Source organism: Solea senegalensis, linkage group LG5 (genome assembly GCF_019176455.1).
Source record: "Solea senegalensis isolate Sse05_10M linkage group LG5, IFAPA_SoseM_1, whole genome shotgun sequence".
Classification (NCBI taxonomy): Eukaryota; Metazoa; Chordata; class Actinopteri; order Pleuronectiformes; family Soleidae; genus Solea; species Solea senegalensis.
In genome coordinates, this window is record NC_058025.1 from 14,632,272 (window position 1) to 14,655,490 (window position 23,219).

Consider the following 23,219-nt stretch of genomic DNA (forward strand, 5'->3'; position numbering starts at 1 on the left):
ATTTTCGTCTTGCGGCCACGTCCAGGGAGGTTGTCTTGTGGACCTTGAACTTCGGAATGAAATGTGCAACTGTAGTCACAGGAACATAAAGCTGCCAGGAGACGGTCTTATACAGCCTTTGCCTTTAACATACTTCTTTTTTCTAATTCCCCGGAGAGTCTCCATGTTCCGTGTGGTACATACCATGATACTAAACAGCACAATGAATACTTATCACCCTTTAAATACTGACTGATTACACATTGAGGACACCATAATGATTCTGTTAAACCACGAATCAAAAGCTGTCTGATTTCCATTAGTTCATTTTCAGTTAAGTATTATGCATTATCGCATTTTTCTTTGTCCGTTTCAAGTTATTTCAGTGACCACTGTGGGTTTTTCTTTCATTAACAGAAGGTTAAGTCCCAACAACTTTGCCCACATGTGCACATGTGTTAATGTTGGCTGTGACTTTAGTCTTTATCCGAAATGGCAGGTGACAGATAGGGCCATAACTTTAAAGATTTACTACTGAATATTCAAGATTTACTTGAGGTTTGAGGCTATGATTACTTGCAAGAAGCTGAGCAGCACAGATAGCACCGATGCAACATGACCCATGTCGAGAGATGGGGTCACCTTGCACTTAAGAATTAACATTATCTTCTTAAAAACTGTATAGAATTTTAAAAACACAGACTGATACGTTTAACATTGAAGGATTATAAAACAGTTTTTTTCTAGTTGGCACCAACAGCCCATCTCTGTTTTAAGTTTGGTTTATCCGCCACATAATTAGGGACATTTGGAGGGAACTTGGCTTGTAACCAGAGGGTTGCTGGTTCAAGTCCCCACCAGGTCAAAAACTCCTAATTCTAGGATAGGTCAAATGCAGAGGAATAATTTCCCTAAGGGGATTAATAAAGTAGAAGATTGTATGTATAACTCATATTTATACTGTCTGGGTTGTAGGGAAGTTCGAGCCAATGAAACAATAGGACTACTGAAGCACAACTTTGCTGGCAACTGCCTACATTTCATGTTGTTCAAGTGCATTTAGTATTGTTTAATAAACAAGGCAATTTGTCCAATGCTGCTGTCAAAATCAGAACATATCACCAGAACATGTAACTGTTACCTTAAGATTTATATCAACCAATGATGTCATTAAACTGGACATTCTCTCAGTAAATAATGGGGAATATTAAAAAAAGTGATAAACTTTAATGTAATCTTTATTACATGATTAATTCCAACAATGCAATTTTGATGTATGGGCATCCCATTGTAGGAGAGGCAACATGAGAAAGACAAAGCTCTGCACATCGCACCGAATTAAATAAAATCACGTGTACTGCGGGATGAACTAAATGAGACAAAGGCATAGGTAACTGTTGCCATAAAAATATGTTTTTACTTGTTTTACACCAATTCTAGGTGTTACAATAAAAAATGAAGTTTTGTTGATGACCAACTCCATATGCAGAAATGTGTGTGTGGAGATATGGTGAGACAAATGTTCAAGGGTGTTTTGTTAGTTGGCCTCATCCTTTGAAGCTTCATCGAAGTTTTCAACAAGATCTGAAAATTAAAACAGAAAAGTGTAAAATATTGGCTTAGAACAGAAAACATAAAAAAAAAAACATAAATAAGCATAACACTTGGGAGCCACAAAAATCAGGACTTTGACTCAACTATGGCAAGATTGTCTGAAACCTTTAATGCCTATACTTGATGGAAAGAAAACGTGATTTTGTTCAAGTTCTCCCTCTCAATTTTTAAATCACTACGTGTGCGTGCATTACCAATTTATTTTCCATTTATTACATTACATTACATGTCATTTAGCAGACGCTTTTATCCAAAGCGACTTACAATGGAATCAAGTACAATTAGCCAGGGGTGGAATCGAACTTGCGACCATGATGTCTTTGGTACACAAGGTAGGGTCTTAACCACTGAGCCACTCCACCCCAACATTTATATTTGTTTGAATTTGCAGAAACCCATTAAAAGACAAGTTGGCCTGGTCATTGCTCAAATGGACAATATTATTTTCTACACGGACATACTGCAGCGGTTATCACCTCTCTCTTGTGCTCTTGTGGACTGATACGACTCTGGTTATATGGAAGAATGAATGCAAATTGGTTCAAAAGTGGGTGTGTATATTTGCCTACCTGGAACTTCATCATCCTCTTCTTCAGCAGCAACCATGGGGGCTTTGTTCTCTCCAGCTAAGAAAGAAGAATCACAAGTGAATTAGTCACAGAAAACAGACCAGACAAAATTATTGATGTATGTAAACATATCAGTCTCAAGGTTACCTGGTTTAGGAAGGGTCTCTGCTAATCGCCTGAGGCTGGTAAGACTGTCAGCTCCCAGCTGGTTTAAGATTCCAGGAAGCATCTCTGTGAGCTGCTTGTTCTCAGCATGTCCTGTGATGGTAAAGGTGTTTGCAGCCAAAGAGGCCTGAACCTTTGGATTATTGAAATGGATCACTGTGCCCTGGTTTGTGAACATATTCACCTACAATGAAGTGATGAATGGAACAAAGGGGAAGAAAAATAAGAGGAAATTGAGATCTGTGTCAGAAGAGACAATGCAACGGCTTGACTTATTCACAGCTGTGCTATAGTTGTTGATACACTCAATGCTTCCAAAAATATAAAATGCTTCCAGCAGTTAGTGTCTTATATAATAATAGTAAATGTACACAACTGTAAACTGACAGAGACATTTCTGCCTATTTATTACTGTGCATTTTGGAATGAAATGGCTAAATACCTCCTCAATGCCAGAGATGTTGTTGACTCCTAGTTTCTTGAGGGAGAACTGCAGCTTCTTGTCGTCTGCTGTTGCTGTTCTGTGCACCACCTTCTTCTTTCTGCGGGCTGACCCCTACAAAGAACAACAATGAGCTTTGATAAATAAACCAGTAGCCTGATGACTAACATTTTCTTACATCTGTAACCAGCATGTGTGCACCAACTCACCTTGCCGCCTATGCGGACCTGCGCCTGCAGTTTGGCAAGCTTCTCCTGATTCATTATCGACTCCTTCATCTGAAACGGCACATAAACCATTTTCATTCATATAAAAATGGGTCATTTCACTATGCTGTCGTCTGGAGATACAGTGATTTATTCATTATTAAATCAATCACTAACAAATTTGATAACTTATTAAATAATTTGTGTTTTTTCAGCTTCATATATTTTTTACTTTCTTGCTACTCGATGACAATACTCTGAATATCTATAATATGTGGACAAAACAAATAATTCATTTGACGCTTGGGAAACAGGTGAACATGTTATAACCCTGATTTGTAAGTACTACTTACTACTACAACTACTTATTAATCCAGAAAATAATGGACAGATTATTCAATAGTGGCAACAGTAAGTTGCAGTCCTAACACGACACTGACATGATGGGGATGTTTAACCAAGGCAGATTTACAATCAACACCCATTTTCTCATCACACACGTCATTGTGATAGAGGGAATTAAACTATGAGAATAACACTTACGCAAAAAAAACCCCACACATGTCTAACTACACTAGACAAAAGGCTATATAACTCAGATGAAAAAAAACACTAATTTAAAGCTCAAATAACTGCAGACGGACGGTTTCCCCCAGTCTAACAAGAATACACAGCTGTCAGGACCCCCAAAATAGCTACACATCTGAAGACTCGACACTGCACGAATAAGACAGAGATGAGAAGCTAAAGTTGATGGCTAAGTTCGGTTCACAGCCTTCCAGAGGCGAAAGGGGGCGAGTCAGCTAATAACCACGTCGTGTCCTTATTTAAGTGAGTCCTAACGAGAAAAGTCAAGCGTGAACTGCCACTATTGGAAAATGTTAATAAACCCAGAATGTGAGAAAATGATGTCACTGATCTGTCGGGTAGTTAGCAAACCATGCTAGGCAGCTAACTTAGGCCAATCAAACAGACGTTCAATTAAGATTGAACATTTCCTCACAATTCAACACACATTAACTATGGAAACTATATTTTCTTCATAAAATCTAGACTATCTGAGTGTGACACGATTGAAAAAGGCCACAGAAACACCAACTGACCTGTGAGTGTGTAAACACGCGGGTTCCACCACCGACGGACGCTCTCGGAGAAAGGAACGAAAGCCGGAAGTGACGCGCCTAGATTATTTCACCTAAAAATAATATAATCATTAAAAATGAATGTATACTGCCATTTGATATATTTGTACACAGAAATAAAACATACAAAAATAAATCAGCGTAAGAATGCAAAAAAGAATAAGGATTTAGAATTTGTAAAAAGGATTTCCTAGTTTTCGCAGCGGAAGTAATTTTCGGATACAATCATGGCGTCCTCCTGTTCAGTTAGAGGCAACGTGATCACCCGTTGAAATAATCAATCCATGGTTTTATTGGACTGTCGGTGTCTGTATCATCTGATTTCAGTTCACCCTTCATAAAACAGCCGTTGTTGCACCAGGACATTTTCCCGTAAAGGTGAGAATCGCCATAAGAACCAGATTAGAAGAGAATGCTAACTGGCTAAAGCGCAGTTTGCTAACGAAGTTGTACTGCTCAGACCACGTTGGCAGAGGAAAATGTGTCACAAGTTGCTTTTGTTTTCAAACGAACACAGTAACTATCATTTGTCCTCCGGGAAAAGTAAAGTAAACGAATTGTATCTTACTTCCTCAAATGAATAACAAATATGATATGTATTGTCATTAAAGTTGTTGAAGGTAAAGTCCGATAAATCGTGATTATGATGGCACAACTTTTACACATACAGCTTCGGCTGTTAATGTTGTACTGTCTCCATTGCGATATTTGTATACTGTATAATAATGTTCCTTTTAATTTGTTTGTATCTTATCAGACAGTAATTACCTCAAAAATGGCTTCGTTCAAACCTACAAAAGTACTACTGTATCCCAAACTTGGAGAAAAAGTCACACAAGACACGCTGTATTGGAAAAACTACAAGGTGAGTCTATTCTCATGTATTCCATTTCTATCACAGACTTAATTTGGACTCATAGTCTAGTTAAATGAAAATATATACAATAACACAGTGTTTACATTAACAAAATACGATGCACCTAAAACACAATGGCTGAGTTCTTCATGTTTTTTTTCTCCTCCCACAGGCTCCAGTGCAAATAAAGGAATTTGGAGCAATAACAAACATAGACTTTTCTCCTGTGGCGCCACATAATTTTGCAGTGACTGCATTCACAAGAGTATGTTGGTTTTGCTTGTATTACATTCATATTTTTTTTCACACTTCAAACTAAATTCACTTCAAAATCGTGACTGAGTATTTGGTATTAATAAGGTAGCATTTGTTAAAGATGTATCCTCATTGTAACGCTGCTTTCTCTACAGATCCACATTTATGGGCCGTTTTCTCAGGAGCCTGTGAAGACATTTACAAAATTTAAAGACACAGCGTACTGCGGGAGGTTCAGGTCAGATGGCCAGCTGCTCGTTGCAGGATGTGAGGACTCTGTTGTCCGTCTATTTGACATCGGTGGCAAGGTGGCACTCAGGATGTTCAAAGGGCACACAAAGTAGGTGGTGTTGATGATGGTGGTTTACTATTACTTTTTTTTCTGTGTGTCTTTGCCAGCTTTTCTCAGAACTGGTGTTCTCAATAACAGAAATATAAATAATAAATCAACTCCAGGATCAAGGAATTCAAAATGCAATTAGGCTTTTCCCATTTTCAGTTGAATAGAATCAGTGTAAGAACCTCATTGACAGACTCTGTATGTGTTGTGGTGTTTGCGCATGGATTTTTCCTCTGATATTATGTGACAAAAATAACCGTTTGCAGACCACTCCTCTCACCCACCAATCTTAGCAGCTGCACAGCACTAGAGTCTGCTATTGTCAAAGAACTGTTGAATGATGATATCTTGAGTGATCCATCGACTGAATTCCATGATGAGCTCAAGAGTTCTGACAACACACAAACTGTCATACTGACCTATACGTGTCTCTCAGTGAAAGGTGGCTAATGCATATTTCTTTATTCCTATTAAGGGCTGTTCACGTAGCGGACTTCACGTCAGACAGGTACCAGATTCTCACCGGTTCAGACGACTACACCTGTCGACTTTGGGATCTTGCAAACGCAGCAGAACTCAACACCTACCAAGAACACACAGATTACATCCGCTGTGGTGTCACGAGCAAGCTCAACAGAGATCTCTTCATTACTGGTCAGAAGGAAGCTATATTTGTATACTTTTAACAGCCAGTACGCTTTAATCAACCAGTGTATGATGTGGCTTTTAGATTTAAGTGACATGACAGCCTAGTATTTTTAAAATTGGATTTCTAACAGTATTTCTTCTCTACAGGTCACAGGATTCATAAATAATGTGCGAAAAACTAACATGGAAAATATTACCTTTACAAACTTGTCAGCTTTAATAATTTATATGCATTTAATTTGTATTGGCTGCTAAAAAGTTCAGGACAAAGTACCTTTCTCTTTGTCCATGTGACTAAATATTTGTTGTCTGATCCTAGGGTCATATGACCACACACTGAAACTGTTTGATGCCAGGGTGAATAAGAGTGTGATGACCATGGACCATGGTCAGCCGGTGGAGAGTGTCCTCCTCTATCCCTCAGAGGGTCTCCTTGTCTCTGCAGGTAGTCTGCAATATAAACATGATTGTTGTTATGTTCATTGATGTTCACAGAAAACATCCGAAAACGTTTTGGACAAATTCTCTCTCTGTAGGTGGGCGCTATGTGAAAGTGTGGGATCTGCTAAAAGGAGGCCAGCCTCTGGTCTCCCTGAAGAATCATCATAAGACTGTCACCTGTTTGTGTCTCAGCAGCAACGGACAGAGACTGCTCTCTGGTTCTCTGGACAGGTATGGGAATGGTGAATGTACAACATGTGCGTCTGACGTGGCAGACGAATGGAGAAAATTCGTAACTGTACAAATCACAGCGGCCACTCTTGTGTAGCAGTTTCATAAATATTTATGATTGAATACTTCAAATCTGGGCGGTGGTGTAGTGGTTAGCACTCTCGCCTTGCAGCGAGAAGACCCGGGTTCGAGCCCCGGTTGGAACAAGGGCCTTTCTGCATGGAGTTTGCATGTTCTCCCCGTGTGTGCGTGGGTTCTGTCCGGGTTCTACGGCTTCCTCCCACAGTCCAAAAACATGCAATGTGGGGATTAGGTAAATTGGACACTCTAAATTGACCATAGGAGTGAATGGTTGTTTGTCTCTATCTGTGTGTGGCCCTACGATGGACTGGCAAACTGTCCAGGGTGTACCCCGCCTATCGCCTGATGTAGCTGAGATTGGCCCGCGACCCTCTGGTGGAGGTTAAAGCGGTAGATGATGACTGATGGCTACTTCAAATTTGAAGTTGATCTAATGCAGAGTTCCTCTTCCCATGTCTTTCAGGCATGTAAAGGTGTACAGCACAACCAACTTTAAAGTGGTCCACAACTTCGACTACGCTGCCTCAATCCTCAGTCTGGCTTTGGCTGTAAGAAATTTCATTCAACTCTTAATCATCTGTATTACATTTTTATTTGAAGAGTAGAAATGAGTGAAGCATTATTTGACTTGTACTTGCAACCCCTTTGGATTTCCTTGTTAAATTGCCATCACAGAGCTCACTTTTCTGTGAGGGATGCACACAAAAATAGTTTGAATGCCTGACAGTAAAAGTATCAATATATGTTCATGTCTTTTTTTGTTCCTCAGCCGGATGACGAGTCCATTGTTGTGGGTATGACCAACGGTATTCTGAGTTTGAAACACAGAAAAAACCCAGAGGAGTCAAAGGAACTCTCTGGCCAACAGAGGCGACGGCCGTCGTATCGTGTTTTTGTGAAGGGGAAGAACTATGTCCCTAAACAGGTACTTTTTATCAGATGGAAACATGCAGTAGCTGTGGTTTAACAGTCCGAGCCACAAAGAGGGTCCTTTGAGTCATTGTCCCAAAATGAAGTGTAAGGTCAAGCTGTCTGACACTTACTTCATTTTATCTTGACAACTTTCTCTGTGACTCTGGGTTAATGTATTACTCATTTCTCTTGTTTTTTTCAGGATGATTATCTTGTCAGTAAACCAGTGAAACAGCATTTGGAAAAATATGACAAGCAACTGAAGAAATTTAATGTATCCAAGGCTTTGGATACAGCTCTGGAGGTATATATTTTTTTTTTGTTTTTTACATTAGCAATGAAATTGTATGAGTTGTAATTACTGTGTTGAAAATCGAAATATATTACATTCACCTTATCATGTAGAGTGGAGTGTTTATATGGGGAAGCTCCCCACCATTTCTGATGCACAGTGGTGGATATTAGTTTATAAGTATATCCATTTCTTTATAGTCATGGACAAGATTGAAAAAACCAGAGATCACAGTGGCTGTTGTAAAGGAGCTGGATCGAAGAGGAACGCTGAAGAACGCTCTGGCAGGAAGGGACGAGCCAGGGCTCTCTCGTATTCTTAATTTCCTCGTTGGGTAAGAGGCAGATAATAAACAACAAAAAACAACTTTGTCACCTCGTGTTGACATCCTGTGTTATATTTAGACAAACTCATGCAGAAACATCATGACATTTTGCTGCTTTTATGCAGGAACTTGGTGGACCCCAGGTTTGCTCCTGTCCTTGTTCCAGCAGCTGAGATGATCTTGGACATTTATAAGTCAGTGATCGGCCAGTCACCGGTCGTGGACCGACAGCTGCTGCGTCTACAGGAGCTGCTGGAAAAGGAAATTGACTACCAGCAGAACCTTCTGGAGGTGCTGGGCATGCTGGACACAATGTTCGCCTCCTCCATCCCGAGGAAGGAAGTGCCCTGCTCCGCCATCAGCAGGTCTAATGGCTTGGCTCAAGGAGAGGCAAGGCCACAGCTTCAGGCCACCTGAGGCCTGCAGCAGGAGGAGACACTGCTTTAGACTGGGCTCGAGACCCATCACCATTCTATAAACCTCTGTTTGAAACGTCAGACACAAACTGACATGTCGGGCTACATGTCACCAAATGTGAGACTAACAAACTAAAGGGGAGTCTCATTTTGGAGTTTTAACACAACATGACTGACGGCACAACAGACGACATGCGTTGACTGTATGAGAGATGTGTGGCTGTAAAACGAGGCGTCACTTTCACTGGAAGTGTAAATTGCACTTTCAGTAGTTTGTGCCTCAGTGTGTGCTTGAAATGTCTTATTGTAAATGTCTGCTTTGATTTTTCATAATATTTGACATTGAGAACTGTTTTATAAGCAGATGAAATAAAATTTTGTAATATTGAAAGTGACAAATCACAAGTGTTTGGTTAAAACTTTTACTGTTCAACATTTACTCTGCCGCAACATAACTAGTAACTGGTTTTACAGTTTTGGTACATGTATGTGTTTTTGGCTCACTAAAATAAATATACAAAATACACCTAATGGAGTGGCCCCTGATGTGGTCTCCTACTGCTGTAGCCCAAGTGCTTGATGTTCAGAAATAGTCCTCGGCATACCTCGGTTGTTATTATTTTAGTTACGATCGGCTCTCTATCATCTCAAACAAGTCTGCAGTCTGGCGATACTCTCACTATCTGCTGCACTGCACACTGGATTTTCTCTTTTTGGCTCATTCTCTGTAAATCCAAGACATGAATGTGTGTTAAAAATCCCAGTGGAGTAACGGTTTGTGAAATACGAGTCCCTCAAATCACATTCTGATGCTTTCTTTGAACCTCAGTAGGTTGTTTTTTTATTTGCCATATCTTAATGAGTACAGTTTCTTTTTCCTGCCCTCGTCACTGTCTTCTCTTTATCCATTAGAGGGCGCTGTAACTTCAAACACTAACATATGAGGAATTTGCTTTGCATTGATCAGGAAGGAAAGACCGGCAGAGCGGAGGAGGAGGATGCTGCTCCTGTTGCTGCTGCTGCTGCTTGCACTGGAAACAGAAGCAACAGCTCCACTGACTGCACTGAGCGTTAACACCGCCTCTTGAGGGAGGATGAGTCCCAGTTAAAGCCTCTGCTGTCTGCTTCTTTTTTTTGTTTTGTTTTAAACGCACCACCAGGTTTCTTCTGCTGGAGTTTGAGCCTTTGTGAGGGTGAGTACCTGGACAGCACTGACGCTTTTCTACAACTCCAGGACAAATACATGACATGTTTTTTTGGGGCACGAACAAATGTCAATAATGTCTTATCTATTGTGATGAGTCATGAAGCTAGAATGGCGCTCGTATTTTAAACTTTGACGTTTGGTCGACATAATTATATCATGAAGTCCTTTTTTTTTTGTATAACTACTTAATTATATTTAGATGCCCTTATATAGCTGTGTATTTGCATGGGGAACAATGACTTTGTAAAATGGTTGTTTTTGTTTAGACAGTGTTGTGTTCAGTTTAGAAAGTGACCAGTGGTGAAGAACAGATACCTTATCTCTCTCGCTCTCTTCAGAGGACATTACATTGACTTACATTCATTTCCAGGAGACTTACTCTAACCTTAACCATTATAACCACTGGCCTAATCCTAACCTTGAACCTAATCTCAGCCTAAAACATGTCTTCACCTTGAAATGTAGTCATTTACGTTATGGGAACCAGATATTTGTCCCCATAAGCACGACAGGTTCCTTTAATGTTTTTGTGTAAACAGATTTAGGTCCCCTCAACATAAGGAATACCAGGTACATACACACACAGCTGTTCTATCTAAAGCCTTATCCATGGCCTAAACCACAACCACATCAATTAATGTCTTACCCTAATCTTAACCTAACCACAAATCACATCTCACTAACCCAAACCAGAGCCACCGAAATGAGCGTGTACCTAATTAGTACTGAGCTTTGGTCTCAAAGAGGACTACTGGAGGCCAGACAGAGGTGACAAACAAACAAACACATGCATACATACATTTATGCCGGTGTACATTACACTGCATACTTTCTACATATCATATCTGGGCACCACAGTTAGCTTTGTTTTTAAACGTGTGATTGCACAATGCACATAGATTTGAATTTAATTCATTAATTAAATTTTTCACTTAATAAGGTATTCAAATTAAAAATATATTGGTTGTGTTATTGCCCAGACCTACATTTGGTCTGGGCACTGTCTTTAGCTGGAGTGTATCATCATTAAAATCATTACACACATACTGATGATCAAAAGATTATGCTGTCTTGTCAGACAACCTCTGACTCTCTCCACTTGGCACAGATGAAGGTTTGGTAAGCTCCTTTGGATCAAAGGAGCAAGCAGAATAAGCGGAGTAAGTGAAGACTTTTTAATTGTTGCATAATTCCTTTGTTTCATGTCTGTACAGATGGAGCTGAGCAGGAGGAAAGTGCCTTTGTATGTAAGTATATGTGCTCCGGTTTGTTTACAGCCCAGTTGAGCCCAGAGCAGCTTGTTTTCCAGTTAATCCGAAGAGTTTGTTATCGCTCTGGAAAATCTCTGAAAATTGGGTTTGGAAAGTAGCCAGAGATCAACAGCAGCTTCATTTATATATATATAGATCTATCTATCTATCTATCTGTCTGTGTGTATATATATATATATATATATATATATATATATATATATATATACATACATAAAAATGATTAGAACAGTTTGGAGGGGAGGGAGAGTATTGGACTGGGTAAGGGATGTTGAAGATGTTTCTTTCCCTGTTGATCAAACAAGGCCTTTATTGGTCTTTTGATGGAACAATTGTTGGTTTAGCTGTTGGATTGTTTGAGCACTGAATCATAGTTTCTCCAGGAAAAAAAAAGAAATAAACATATCCATCAGCACAACAGTGACAATGACAGCCTGGCACTTTTGTGTATAACTAGCAAATCAATAGCTCTGTTATTCATTCACAGTGTTGTTTTTTGTTTGTATTTTACTTAGTCAGCGTTGGATAGGAACTTGTGTTTGCTCGCAGTTTGAGTCGTGATGCATCGGGTCATGTGGACCCTTTGGTTAAGCTGTAGTCAAACAAGGTATTATACAATATTTTATTGGTTTCACTGAGTAGACACACATTAATAAGAACTAATGCTCTGAAGGTCAAAGACGAGGTACAGTTCAACATTAAGTCAATAATAATTTGACATGTTAAATGATGTTTTCCTTTTGCGTGAGGTTACTTAAAGGTCACTATGCTTTGATTGTCGCTGCGCCGCCTCACAGCCTTTACATTAAAGGAAGCAAATGCTGTGCATGTTTTCTCCAGATGCCCACAAATGAATGCATTTCTGCAGCAGAGGATAGTTTGCTGCAACACAGAGTGAACTGTTGATTTAACAAGAGTGGACCACATTTGGCCAACAGTGTCCTTGGAGCAAAAATGCTAACAAGCCTGCCCAGATGCTCACAATGGCCGTGCTAATATGCTGATACATATCAGGTAAATCATATTACTATGTGAGCAAACAACATTTGTTCATGGAATCAGACAAAATGGATTTGCCTTGCAATCAAAAACAAAATTGTGGGAACACGCAAAATTAATTTGACCAGTTGTTGACAAGAAAAGTTCCACTTCATGGAGGGCTGCAGCTACCACTTAATTGTTCTTTATTATCGATTAATCTTTTGGCCACATGTTAGTGTAGTGGTTAGTACTCTTGCCATTGCAGCAAGAAGACCTGGGTTTGTGACCCAGTTGGAACATGGAGTTTGCATGTACGTGGGTTTTCTCCAGGTCTAAAAACATGCAGAATTAGGGATTAGGCAAACTGAACACTCTAAATTGACCATAGGTGTGAGAGTGGATGGTTGATTGTGGCGACATGTCCAGGGTGCAAACTGCCTTTTGCCCCATGTCAGCTGGGATTGGCACCAGCGCCCCTTACCACCCTCATGCGGAGAATTAAGCGGTAGAAGATGGATGGATTCATTATTTTCTCGATTCAGTGATGAGTTGTTTGTTTCATAAAAACGCACAAAATAGCAAATAATGTCGATTGTGTTTCCCCAATCCTCAGAAATGTTTTTTGGACATGGTTAGAGTTTGGGTAGAGTACTGGCTCTAGTGTCAAAACTTCCAATTTACACCGTAGATAAATCAGTGACCCGAGAACAACTCACCCTGAACTTCCTGACCTGCACAAGTGTTTTTTGTAAAAAAAAAGTACCAATCAGCGTGCATATCCGTGTGAGTGTTCAGGCCTTTTTCATGTTCCTCTGCCTCTGATTGTTTTGCCTGTTGGGATCAGTGCAGGTTTCCACAATAGACACTTAAGACATTCCTGTTTTTATTGAGGGGTAATGTTTTATTATACCCTCAAGAGGAATGCTATCAGGAGATTTGGTGTACTTTAGAGAAAAGTAGAACATTAGAACACCATACTCTAAAAATGAGCCTGCAGCTATGGGAATAGGTTTCTTTTTTTTGCTCTGTGGCATGTTCCTTTTTCAATTTGCCCCACAACCTCTCTCACCTTTCTTTGTTACAGGGCCAGGCCAAGGTGTTCACATTGCTGGAGGGTTTGGACTCGGTGCCGCTGGATGCAGAGGTCTATATTGTTTTGGAAGGATCCACACTTGTCCATGTCACCAGGGCTCATAGTGATGTCATGCTCTGCTTTATAGTGCCTGGTACGTGCACAAATATATCTGTATCTGCACATGTACTGTATTTTATTATATGAATGTGAAGTGAATGGATGGATGGATGCTTTCTCTATTTGGCCAATTTATGATGATAAATGTCCAAGGAGAATTTATCTTGCGGAATATCCTCATAAGTCAAACCGCACATACTGACAACTCCAGGTTTTTCAACTCCATACTGTGTGGAGCAGTGTATCCCTAAACTTAACCTAATAAAACTTAATACCAGTTCATTCCAGACCCCTACCATAACCTAACCACAATTCATATCTCAGATCTAAACTCAACCAGTTCCTCAGAACTGAGGTTCTGCCTCATTACGACCAGGTTTTGTTCTGTTCGAAGACAACTGGTCCTGACAAGGTCAGTGTTTATCCCAGAAAAGGTCCTAAGTAACACACACACTCTTGATACGTACAGTAGTCTGTGTTGAGGTCTGGAACGGCACAGAATCTTATCAGCTTCCTCTCAGGAGGGAAGCTGTACCATATAAACAGTATGTCATCATTAGTGAGCCTCTGTGTAGGCTGACACAGACAGCAGGAAGTCCTGATGGAGTAAGCAAAGCAGGTCTCGCTGTCTCTCTTCATCAAAAAAGCCTTCATGAGTATATGAGTGAGAACATTTGAATTACATTGGGGCTTTTTCAAGCACTAAGGCATGTAAGGCATTTAAAATAATGAGTTGTTTTGTATTTATGACAGACACTGTGTGTAATTGTACTTGTTTGACCCGTTATTGTAATCAGTTCAATAGAAACAGTGGACTTTCTCCATGCTTTAGAGCTCCTGATGTCACGTGACCCAGTTTGCCCACAGTGCTCCTGAAAAATGAGCAGCACCAGTGCCAGTTTCAAGCTTTAAGAGTTCAATGCACACTTTAAATCTGCAGAGATCAAGCAATTTTTATATTTTTATTTTAAATCACAGAACCTGTCAGACTGAATATATCTAATCCTTACAAAACCCCCGGGTGAATTTCATGAGTATGGAAACAGCTACAATCGGACATTATTCCAGACTTGCGGCATTGCATCCTCAAGTTTCTCATAAACTTTCCCTCATTCTGCTCCAGAAAACACTTCCACGTCACAGTTAAAGCATGTAAAACAAACAAGATATTTAAGTTAATTACCGCTGGAGTGTGTAAAAAGGCTAAAGTTGGCCTACAGATTCACAGCTTCCATGTTGGCGGTGTGGTGGAAACTTAACTTACAACAGTTGTGTCCATAACGCTGTCAAAGAAAATGCATTTTTCTATCATGTCAGTGTGTCTTAAAATACAGTAAGGCTTTACGTACACATACGTTTACATCAGTAAGATGTGTAAAAATGCAATGAGGCAACAGGTAATTGTGCCCATGAAGCGTCGATGTAGAGTGACTGAAAACACAAAGAGCGTCCACGAAAAGTTTCAGAATGGAAAACTACTGCTCGTTCAGTCTTTTGACAGCATAAACACTTGTTGCCCCCACCCGCCCCTGAGCTGCTGCTGTATACATACAGACGCCCTGCTCAGTCAATGCTGATTGAGTGCTTGTTGGCCCATTTTCACATGAATGAGTCATCATACAGATAGCGTTACAGGCTTTCTGTTCACAAAGACCAAACAGGCAGAATAATAACATCACCAACAAGAAAAACAGAATCGCCAAACCTTACACAGTGCAGCTTGAAGTTTAGCTTTTGCTGTGTTGTATTTCTCTCTAGGACATAACAAGGCTGAGATGGTCTCTGTCCAGGCCTACCTGTGCTCTAAAACCACACCCCTCATCTGGGTGGGCGGAGCCTCACTGGAGTACGTACAAGACGATGCCCAGGTAGGGACAAATAAACACACACATGATCGCATATGGTGCACACAAAACAACTGTGTAACTTAGATTTTGTTCTTTGCAAAATGAAAAGTGTTAATTAGGTTTTATGGTATTTTTAAATGAGGGCACCGTTATGAAAGATGTTTTCCCTGGTGATCAGACAAGGCCTGTGTTGGTCTTTGGGTGAAACAGTAGTCGGGTTGTTCTTGGATTATTTGAGCACTGAAAAAATAGCCCTACTAATATAACCAACTCCACTGAGGAGTTGAAGTTTTTACTAGTGCAACAAGTAATGGTAATTTTTTATTTTATTTATTTTTTTATAAATGATTAATCTGTTGATCATTGTCTGTATTCATTGATTAGATGTTTTGTTTATCAGATGTCAGAAAATGATGGTCAGTGGTTCCCAAAGTCAAAATGCTAAAGATGGAGGGAAGGGATATACGAGTGATTTCTGTTACATCATTTCTCCACATTTCTACAAGCTGATAAAACAAATCTGACATAGTATTCACAGGTTTCACCACATGTATGCTTTTTCCTACTTGGTCAGTGAGTCAATTACCTCAAGTCATATAATTTCCTATATTTGGCGTCATTCACTTCACTTCTGCAGTAGCTTTTTTCATCACTGCTGTTACCTGTTATCTCAGTTCACATCTTCACGGCTGCTGTTTTCTCAGGACCTGGCAGAGCACCTGGTAATCCACGGACATTGCCTGAGCCCCACGGATCACAAAGAGCTCAGAAGCTTCTTCAACGTGGGTCAGGAGAGTTCTCGCTGGGCTATGGATCGCCGCGTGGCTCTGGCCATGGCCAACCTGGACATCCCTCAAAACTGGAATGTACTGGGGAGTCACAGTGGAGAGGGTGAGAGCAGGATTATCTTACCTTGCCAAACGGCATTGCTGCACAGATCTGTTTGATAGTAACAAATGGGTGTTTATTTTCCAAAGAGGGACCTAATTAGTTATTAACATGTCGGTTAATAAGCCAAAATTCTTGAGCCTATAGTTACTGAGCATAGACACAGGTTTAATGACATCTTCATCTGTCATCTTTGCGCTAAAGCCGATCGTGGCAGGAGAATGTGAACTTTTCAACTCTCATCCACCCTCCTATTTTTTCTCCGCCATCATTCCCATTTTCCATGCTCACTGGGCTGAAGTCGGAAGTGAACTTGGTCATGTGACCTCCTGTTGAATTCATCAAAGTCAATCAAGCAGCGTGTAATGTGGTTAATAGAGCCTTTCCAGCTGGAAGTAGCCCTCGGCACATCTCAATAAATCTCTGTGTGTGTGCGTGTGTGCGTGTGCGTGTGTGCGTGTGTATGTGTGTGTGTGTGTGTGTGTGTGCGCGTGTGCGCGTGTGTGTGACCACTATGACCACTCGATGCCACCATCTGTTTGTATGAGTTGAGTGTTTGTGAAGAGCCACCTACATAATTAACAAACTAGATTTAGCACTAATACTGTTCTGGCAGTCTGTTTCATCGCAGTGTCGCCCGCCTAAATGTCTGTGTTTAATTTGATAATGTCACCCATGACATCACTTTTTTGCTGACGCAGTGTGTGACTGAATTTTCAGTCTCCAACTTTTCTGTGAAAAAAAAAAAAAGCAATCAAATTCAGCCATAGTAAGCGTATGCTTCCTTATGGAATCTCTTCAGGAACGCGGGTGGATATTTATATTTATATGCAGAATATCCTTAAACAAACATTGTGTTTACTGAAACTGTGTCTTCCTTATGGGGACAAAAAAACAAGGGGACCACTTCAGTAAAGGGCTTTTTGGGGGTGAAGACCTGGTTTTAGATTTACAGTTAGAATTGGGTTTAGGTTAGGGTTAGGATAAAGTGCAAACGTGTGAGTGTGTTAGGGTGGGGATAATGATATTGTTTGTGTGGTCTCACTATGAGTACGCTTGAGACTTTTTATTGCTTACTTTATTTGTTTTCGTGTCCTCTTTTTTTCCCTTCTCTGCAAAGCACATTGAGTTTCCTTGTGATAAAATGTGCTCTGTAAGCAAAGTTGCCCTAAGAATAAAAACACCATTAAATACTGTAATTGTAATTATCTATTAGTAGTGAAGTCTGTTTTTTGAGGTATGCTGTTGGAAGGAGACACAGAAAAGTGTCTCTTAAAGTGGGTCAGTGGAGCAGAGAGATTCAGAATATATTAATATTTAGGTTAATTATCATGAGGAGGTGGTTGTTGAGAGTTGGGATTGGCTCCACCCCCACCTCGACGACCCTGTAATGTGTGACTGGTATCATTCGCCTCTTTTATGTCACACTGTATGTCTTTATTCATCTGCAGAGCACAGTCCCAGGGAGTCCGTCCTTCACCTGGCCGTGCGTTGGGGTCTTTGTCGACTGGCGGAGCTGTTGCTCTGTCAGCCAGGGGGCTTGATGGCTGTAAACCTGCCAAACGAAGAGGGAATCACACCACTGCAGCTGGCACAGACAGCAGGCAGCGCTGAACTCCTGGAGCTGCTCACACAGTAAGATTATACGCTCCAGCAAAGGACTTCAGTCAGAGACACTGACAAATGAATTGCTGGTCTATCGTAACGTGATGAGTTCAGTGAAGAGCTCTTCAGAAAACAAAAAGTAACCAAAGTTATAGAAGGTTTTCCAAATGTGGAAAAAAAACCAACCCACTTTTACTGTTGTTCTTATTCCTGTTAATTAACATTGTTTTAGAGTTCACACATAGTGTGAATCTTGTACACTTACCATACAATGTTCAAATATTTACTGATGACAACATTTAACACTAATTATAAACATGTTCTCACCACTAATACATACTTTTGAGACTGTAAAATTGGTCAATTGAGATTTATGATTAAACTAATCCAGCTGTTGTGCTCCAGCCCACCCAACCCTTTAGCCACGCCTCCGGCAGGTCTGTCCCAGGTGTGGGCAGACCGAACACGCTTGCTGAGGTTCTGCCACGACACGGGGAACCTGACTTTGACTGTGAGACAGAACCTGAGGTGGAGCTCAGAAGAGAGCCGGCACGCGGACATCCTGCTTCTCAGAGAGCGGCTCAGAGACGAGGACTTCCTCAGAGAGGTGAGCAACATCTCATCACTGTTACCAGATAGTTGATATGAGCTCTTTACTTTAATAATTTATAGACTAAAATCACCAATAAGATTTTCCTGATGCATTAAGAGAAATAGTGTAATGAAGCAAGCCTGCAGTCTCTCACTATATTTGTATATAATTTATTGCATCTTATTATTTACAATATGACCTGTCTTCCCACAGATCAAGGCACTAAGGAGGGAGAGATTGGAGATCAGTGTTGGGAAGGAAGAACTTGTGGATGATCCTGCAGAGAATGGTATCATACACTTCATAATCGTCCTGATTTGTGGGATTTGGCCTGGTTAAACCAAGACTAACATTTGCAAAGACTAAAATAATTTGGCTGCCCTCTTCTGGGGCAATAGAGGTACTACATGTGTGTGGAAAAAATATCCAGAGAGCAGCTAAGCTGTGCAGTGTGTTTAAAGCAAACTTTGCTGAGCAGCAGTGACCTCTACAGCCACAAGTGGTTTGTACAATAAAAGGCCTATTAATCTCATGACTGATAGTCTGCACACTCCCACCCCTCAACTGGAACACAGCCAAACAGTATGCATTCCTTATGATTCCCAGCTTGAAACAGAAGCGATATCAAATACATTTAAAAGATGTGTGATATCAGATTTGTTTGAATGAAACACAGACACACATTCATCAGTTAGGGGCTTGTGTGAAGCGTTTTCCTTTCGATTACATCTTTGTCTGGTTTTTACCTCTCTATTTACTCACTGTTTTTGCTGAAGCTACACATTAAACCACCCTTACTTTAAAGTGTACGTCGCTGTGTGATCACACAGTACACTGTGTCTTTTAAACTGGGATCCACATGGTAGAAAAGATCAAATAAAAGGAGATCAAGGCCATACGCTAAGCATCGCCTCAGGTTATGAAAAGTAAACTAACATAAGACTTGACACAGCATTGTTGGAGACTGCCAAACATCTGCGCTTACTTTAGACTCTTTTTGAATTTTGATGGCTACGTCTGAATATGTTCTCTCTTCTTTCATCTGTATCCAGATATCAATGGAGGAAATTCAGCTGTGGAAGAAAATGTACGTATTTGACAGTAATTGGTTTTGTCGTCATAATTCACGTACTCAGACAATCAATTTGTTCTTATAACGCAAATTTATAAATCACACTTGGCATGAAGCGATTTCCTCTGTCCTTAGATCTTCAGTTGGTCAGAAACTTTAACAAGTTCACTGTTGTTAATGTGATTATGTACCATTATCTATTGAGATGAGCCATGAGTCGAATATACCGCTGCTGTCGAAAGAAGATCACATTTGTTGTTCATTCATACATTTATCTACAACTTTATCCTCCACGTGAGAGTCCCAGGGGCGCTGGTGCCGATTCCCGGCTGACATAGGGCAAAATTGCCAGTCCATCACAGATCCAAGACATAGAGGCAAACAACCATCCACTCTCACACATACGGTCAATTTAGAGTGTCCAATTTACCTGTTCCCTAAATCTGCAGAGGAAACCAGAGAATCTGGAGAAAACCTACGCACACACAGGGAGAACATGCAAACTCCATGCAGAAAGGCCCCTGTTTCGATCGGGTCTTCTTGCTGTTACTTGCCCGACCAAAACATCCATGATCATTTTGTTTGACAGTCTATTTTGCCACTGGAATAGCTTCATTTTGAAATCCAAAGCTCTCAAAGCTCCATTCAGTCTCCATGAACACCTGCATGCATCCAGGGCTAACAACACAAGACTTTGACTGCTCCTCAATGCTGCACATTGTTTCACATTCATTGTTGAGGTGTTGGAGTTGACACCTCGCACATGCCACTGAATAGGTGACTATGTTCGTCGTCAGGTGTCAAGCGTGTATTCCATGTTTAATGTGGTGCAGGTGGTAAGATAATAAGTCAGTTTCTATACACTACACTTGCCCAAACACTTGCATTTCTGTTCATTTGTACGGCTTTTTCTTCAGTGCATGTGTTAGCCTTGTAGCTTGGTGAAGTCTGAGTGCGGTTGCACGCTGTTGAGTGAACTGTTCCCCCGTTTCTTCACTCAGGACGACGAGGAGCCACTAATGTTTTGCCTGAACGGGGAGGATGAAGAGGACGATCAATCACAGTCAGACTCTGGTAAATATGTCTTTTTTAGCTCCTTTCCCAGCAGGGTCACTTTCTCTGTTTCTGGATATGGTTTTGTTGTCTAGCTTGTGGTGCTTCAGCTGTAAATCACATTTTGCGCTGACTGAAAGCGATCGTTGTTTTTCTAGGTGTTGTTATATTCATAGGAAGTCATCCAAGTGGCTAACAATCAGGAAGGAAACGTTTTGTTTCCTGAACAGAACTTGAAACTCGGCTCTAATCCTTGCCTGTGGCTGTCCACTGTCCCAACAGACTGAAAGATCACATTTCAGCCGCTACCTGGCTTGTCATGTGGCCTCCCCCCTCTCTCGCTCTCTCTCTGGAGAGTCTTGTCACTCTGTAGCTCATGTTCAAGTTGGAAATGTTGTACCACTGTTCCCCCTTTGTTATGTATAAAAGGTAAAAAAACAAAACAAATCGGGGGCATCTTTTTTACAGCTTTATGCTGGTGGAATGATGTAGAACAGAAGAACCGGCAAGGGAGGACAGGATGATGATGATGATGATGCTGTTGCATGTCACACCTCTGATTTTGAGTGCGCCAGCTAGTTTGGTGCCGTGTAAACAAACAAAGACGGCATGACGAGCCGTCTTCTCGACAGCAATAAAGGGGGATGTGTGTGTAGATGTTTAGTTATTCCTGCCAGGAATGACAGGGAGAACAGGCAAAAAAAAAAAATCCTAACTAGGTGGTAGAAGGTGGCTTCACTCTGATCTGCTTTTGGATGGGAAGGGAAGGATTTGGGATGGAGAACGGGAACATCCTGTGGGTTAATAATTGGCTTGTGTTCTGCAGGGCAGACTGATGCCTTAGTGTAAGAATGCTGTGGTTACAAGCTGAGGCTTCAGGCTTTATAACACTTGGCGCTGGACATCTGCAATCTCAACGTCCTGTGGCTGGTGTTGTTTTCCATGCTATATTTCCATGTGTATGTGCGTTTGTGTGTGTGTGTGTGTGTGTGTTGGCTGGTTTCACATTTTCTGTGCAGTCATTCAAGGCTGCCTGCCGATGACCCTGTTCAAATCCCTCAAAGGCCTTTTGTGGTTCAGACGAATAACATTAGTCACTTGATTTCTGTTTTCTTCAAGTTTCCCTTCAAGTTTCTTCCTGAATTGTTAGAATGAAGAAAAAGAAAAATGGATTGAAAATGACTCGGGATTTATTCATGCCATTCTTACGGGATTACAGTGTTTATTTGATTTTTTCCTCATTAGGGTTTTTCAAAGTGACAGTTATTCTAACAGAAATGAATCATGTGTTGTGATTCCAGCCTGTTTTCCTTGCATGCAATGTGGCTGTTTCCTTGCGCTAATGCGTCATCAAATAGACAGACAGAGCTTCTATAGCCCGAGCTTCAGCAAGAGATGTGGAATTTTGAACGTAGCTGTTATGTCCTTTCCTCCCTCTACTTGATGTCAGCGCTTTCCTCTTTTCAGTTTGAAATGACCATGATTTTATGAGCGCGACTGAAATTAGACACAGACCACATCTTTCATTTTCTGTACCCGCTCACCTCTGCCCTTCTAATTCACCCAACATTCAAATCCCCCACCCAAAACACACTCTTGCACCCAGATACCTACACACACATTTATGCCACCGTACATTCCCTGTCTTCCCATCTTCTCAGGACAGCATTTTAATTTGAGTTCGGTGAACAACAAGCAAAAGACACTTTTGGTGTGTGTGTGTGTGTGTGTGTGTCTGTGTGTGCGCGTGTGTGCACACACACTTATGTGTTTGAGAGGGAGCATGTGGTAGGAAAGAGCACGCTGAGGGGGGCAAGGAGTGTGGGGAAGTGTAAAAAAGGGGTTGTTTGTAGCTGAATGGAGGTTGCCAGGGCTTTGCTGAACACAGTCTACCCATCAGTATGGTGAGGTCCCCAGAGAGAGGTGAGAGTAGGAGTGTGTGTGCGTGTATGTATGTGTGTTTTAGGGGCAACATAGTTTGGAAGAGTGGGAATTATTTGTGATATAAATAGTTTGGCATGGTGACATAAGACAATGAGCGAAAACAGCAGGAACACTAACCAGCTCTGACCCCAGCTGAGGGATCTAATTGGGTATGGAAAAAAAGACACAAGTCCTACACAGACCCCTCAGTGGCAGCATTAATGCTCTGCAGTACAGTGCCAGTACACTCACACACACACACACACACACACACACAGAGTTTTATATAGCTATTTTAGTAAGGACACTCATAGACATGCATTCCCTAGCCTCTAATCGTAACCTTCAACATCACAACTAAAAAAACTAACCCTTATCTAAACCTAATTCTAACCCAAACCCTAAAACCAGGTTGTAACCCTCAATCAGCCCATTTACCATCTACGTCCTCACTTTTTGTTTGTAAATCAAAATGATATACATCCAAATACACACACTCACACACACACACACCTCATCCCGCTTTTCGGTCTTTTTCTTTATCACATTCCTTCATTTATGTGCGTTTATAAATGCATGTTTGCCCTCTTTCCAGAGAGCCTTTGTCCGGTGCGTCCGTTAAACCCCCTTTCACCGTCTCGTTCTCTCGATTTTACCACCTTCACCCAAACTCG

At 40.9% G+C, this 23,219-nt stretch overlaps 3 protein-coding genes across 5 annotated transcripts in view; 2 read left to right on the forward strand and 1 right to left on the reverse strand.

The window, feature by feature from the left end:
- Positions 1–1,199: 1,199 nt before the first annotated feature.
- LOC122768954 (transcription factor BTF3-like) lies at positions 1,200–4,161 on the reverse strand. Its single transcript, XM_044025182.1, has 6 exons — positions 4,079–4,161; positions 2,979–3,047; positions 2,770–2,883; positions 2,310–2,511; positions 2,163–2,219; positions 1,200–1,563 (listed from the first exon to the last, which is right to left on the reverse strand). The coding sequence occupies exons 2-6, from the start codon at positions 3,045–3,047 to the stop codon at positions 1,517–1,519; spliced, it is 489 nt and encodes a 162-aa protein (XP_043881117.1). The 5' UTR covers positions 4,079–4,161; the 3' UTR covers positions 1,200–1,516.
- Positions 4,162–4,342: 181 nt separating this feature from the next.
- utp15 (UTP15 small subunit processome component) lies at positions 4,343–9,440 on the forward strand. The gene is made up of 12 exons (XM_044025232.1): positions 4,343–4,495; positions 4,875–4,982; positions 5,146–5,238; positions 5,384–5,568; positions 6,044–6,222; positions 6,536–6,661; positions 6,753–6,888; positions 7,433–7,517; positions 7,739–7,894; positions 8,084–8,185; positions 8,374–8,507; positions 8,624–9,440. Exons 2-12 carry the CDS (start codon positions 4,893–4,895, stop codon positions 8,913–8,915), a joined length of 1,578 nt encoding a protein of 525 aa, XP_043881167.1. The 5' UTR covers positions 4,343–4,495; positions 4,875–4,892; the 3' UTR covers positions 8,916–9,440.
- Positions 9,441–9,936: 496 nt separating this feature from the next.
- The window catches only part of LOC122769179 (rho guanine nucleotide exchange factor 28-like), a 37,432-nt gene continuing 24,149 nt past the window's right edge, over positions 9,937–23,219 (forward strand). For all 3 annotated transcript variants that reach the window (XM_044025509.1, XM_044025510.1, XM_044025511.1), the window contains exons 1-10: positions 9,937–10,107; positions 11,336–11,368; positions 13,458–13,599; positions 15,324–15,433; positions 16,117–16,303; positions 17,752–17,935; positions 18,311–18,512; positions 18,711–18,786; positions 19,550–19,584; positions 20,571–20,643. In XM_044025509.1, the coding sequence (XP_043881444.1) occupies positions 11,336–11,368; positions 13,458–13,599; positions 15,324–15,433; positions 16,117–16,303; positions 17,752–17,935; positions 18,311–18,512; positions 18,711–18,786; positions 19,550–19,584; positions 20,571–20,643 (1,042 nt within the window). In that variant the 5' untranslated portion in view covers positions 9,937–10,107. The remainder of the gene's footprint in view (positions 10,108–11,335; positions 11,369–13,457; positions 13,600–15,323; positions 15,434–16,116; positions 16,304–17,751; positions 17,936–18,310; positions 18,513–18,710; positions 18,787–19,549; positions 19,585–20,570; positions 20,644–23,219) is intronic.

Bases quoted from the DNA above. Each gene is read 5' to 3' on its own strand.
- utp15 (XM_044025232.1), top strand. From the start codon at position 4,893: ATGGCTTCGTTCAAACCTACAAAAGTACTACTGTATCCCAAACTTGGA. The intron at 4,983-5,145 runs GTGAGTCTATTC...CTCCTCCCACAG, and splicing joins TGTATTGGAAAAACTACAAG to GCTCCAGTGCAAATAAAGGA. The intron at 8,186-8,373 runs GTATATATTTTT...ATTTCTTTATAG, and splicing joins CTTTGGATACAGCTCTGGAG to TCATGGACAAGATTGAAAAA.
- LOC122768954 (XM_044025182.1), bottom strand. From the start codon at position 3,047: ATGAAGGAGTCGATAATGAATCAGGAGAAGCTTGCCAAACTGCAGGCG. The intron at 2,512-2,769 runs GTATTTAGCCAT...ACTTCATTGTAG, and splicing joins ACATCTCTGGCATTGAGGAG to GTGAATATGTTCACAAACCA. The intron at 2,220-2,309 runs GTAACCTTGAGA...CTTCTTTCTTAG, and splicing joins AGAGACCCTTCCTAAACCAG to CTGGAGAGAACAAAGCCCCC.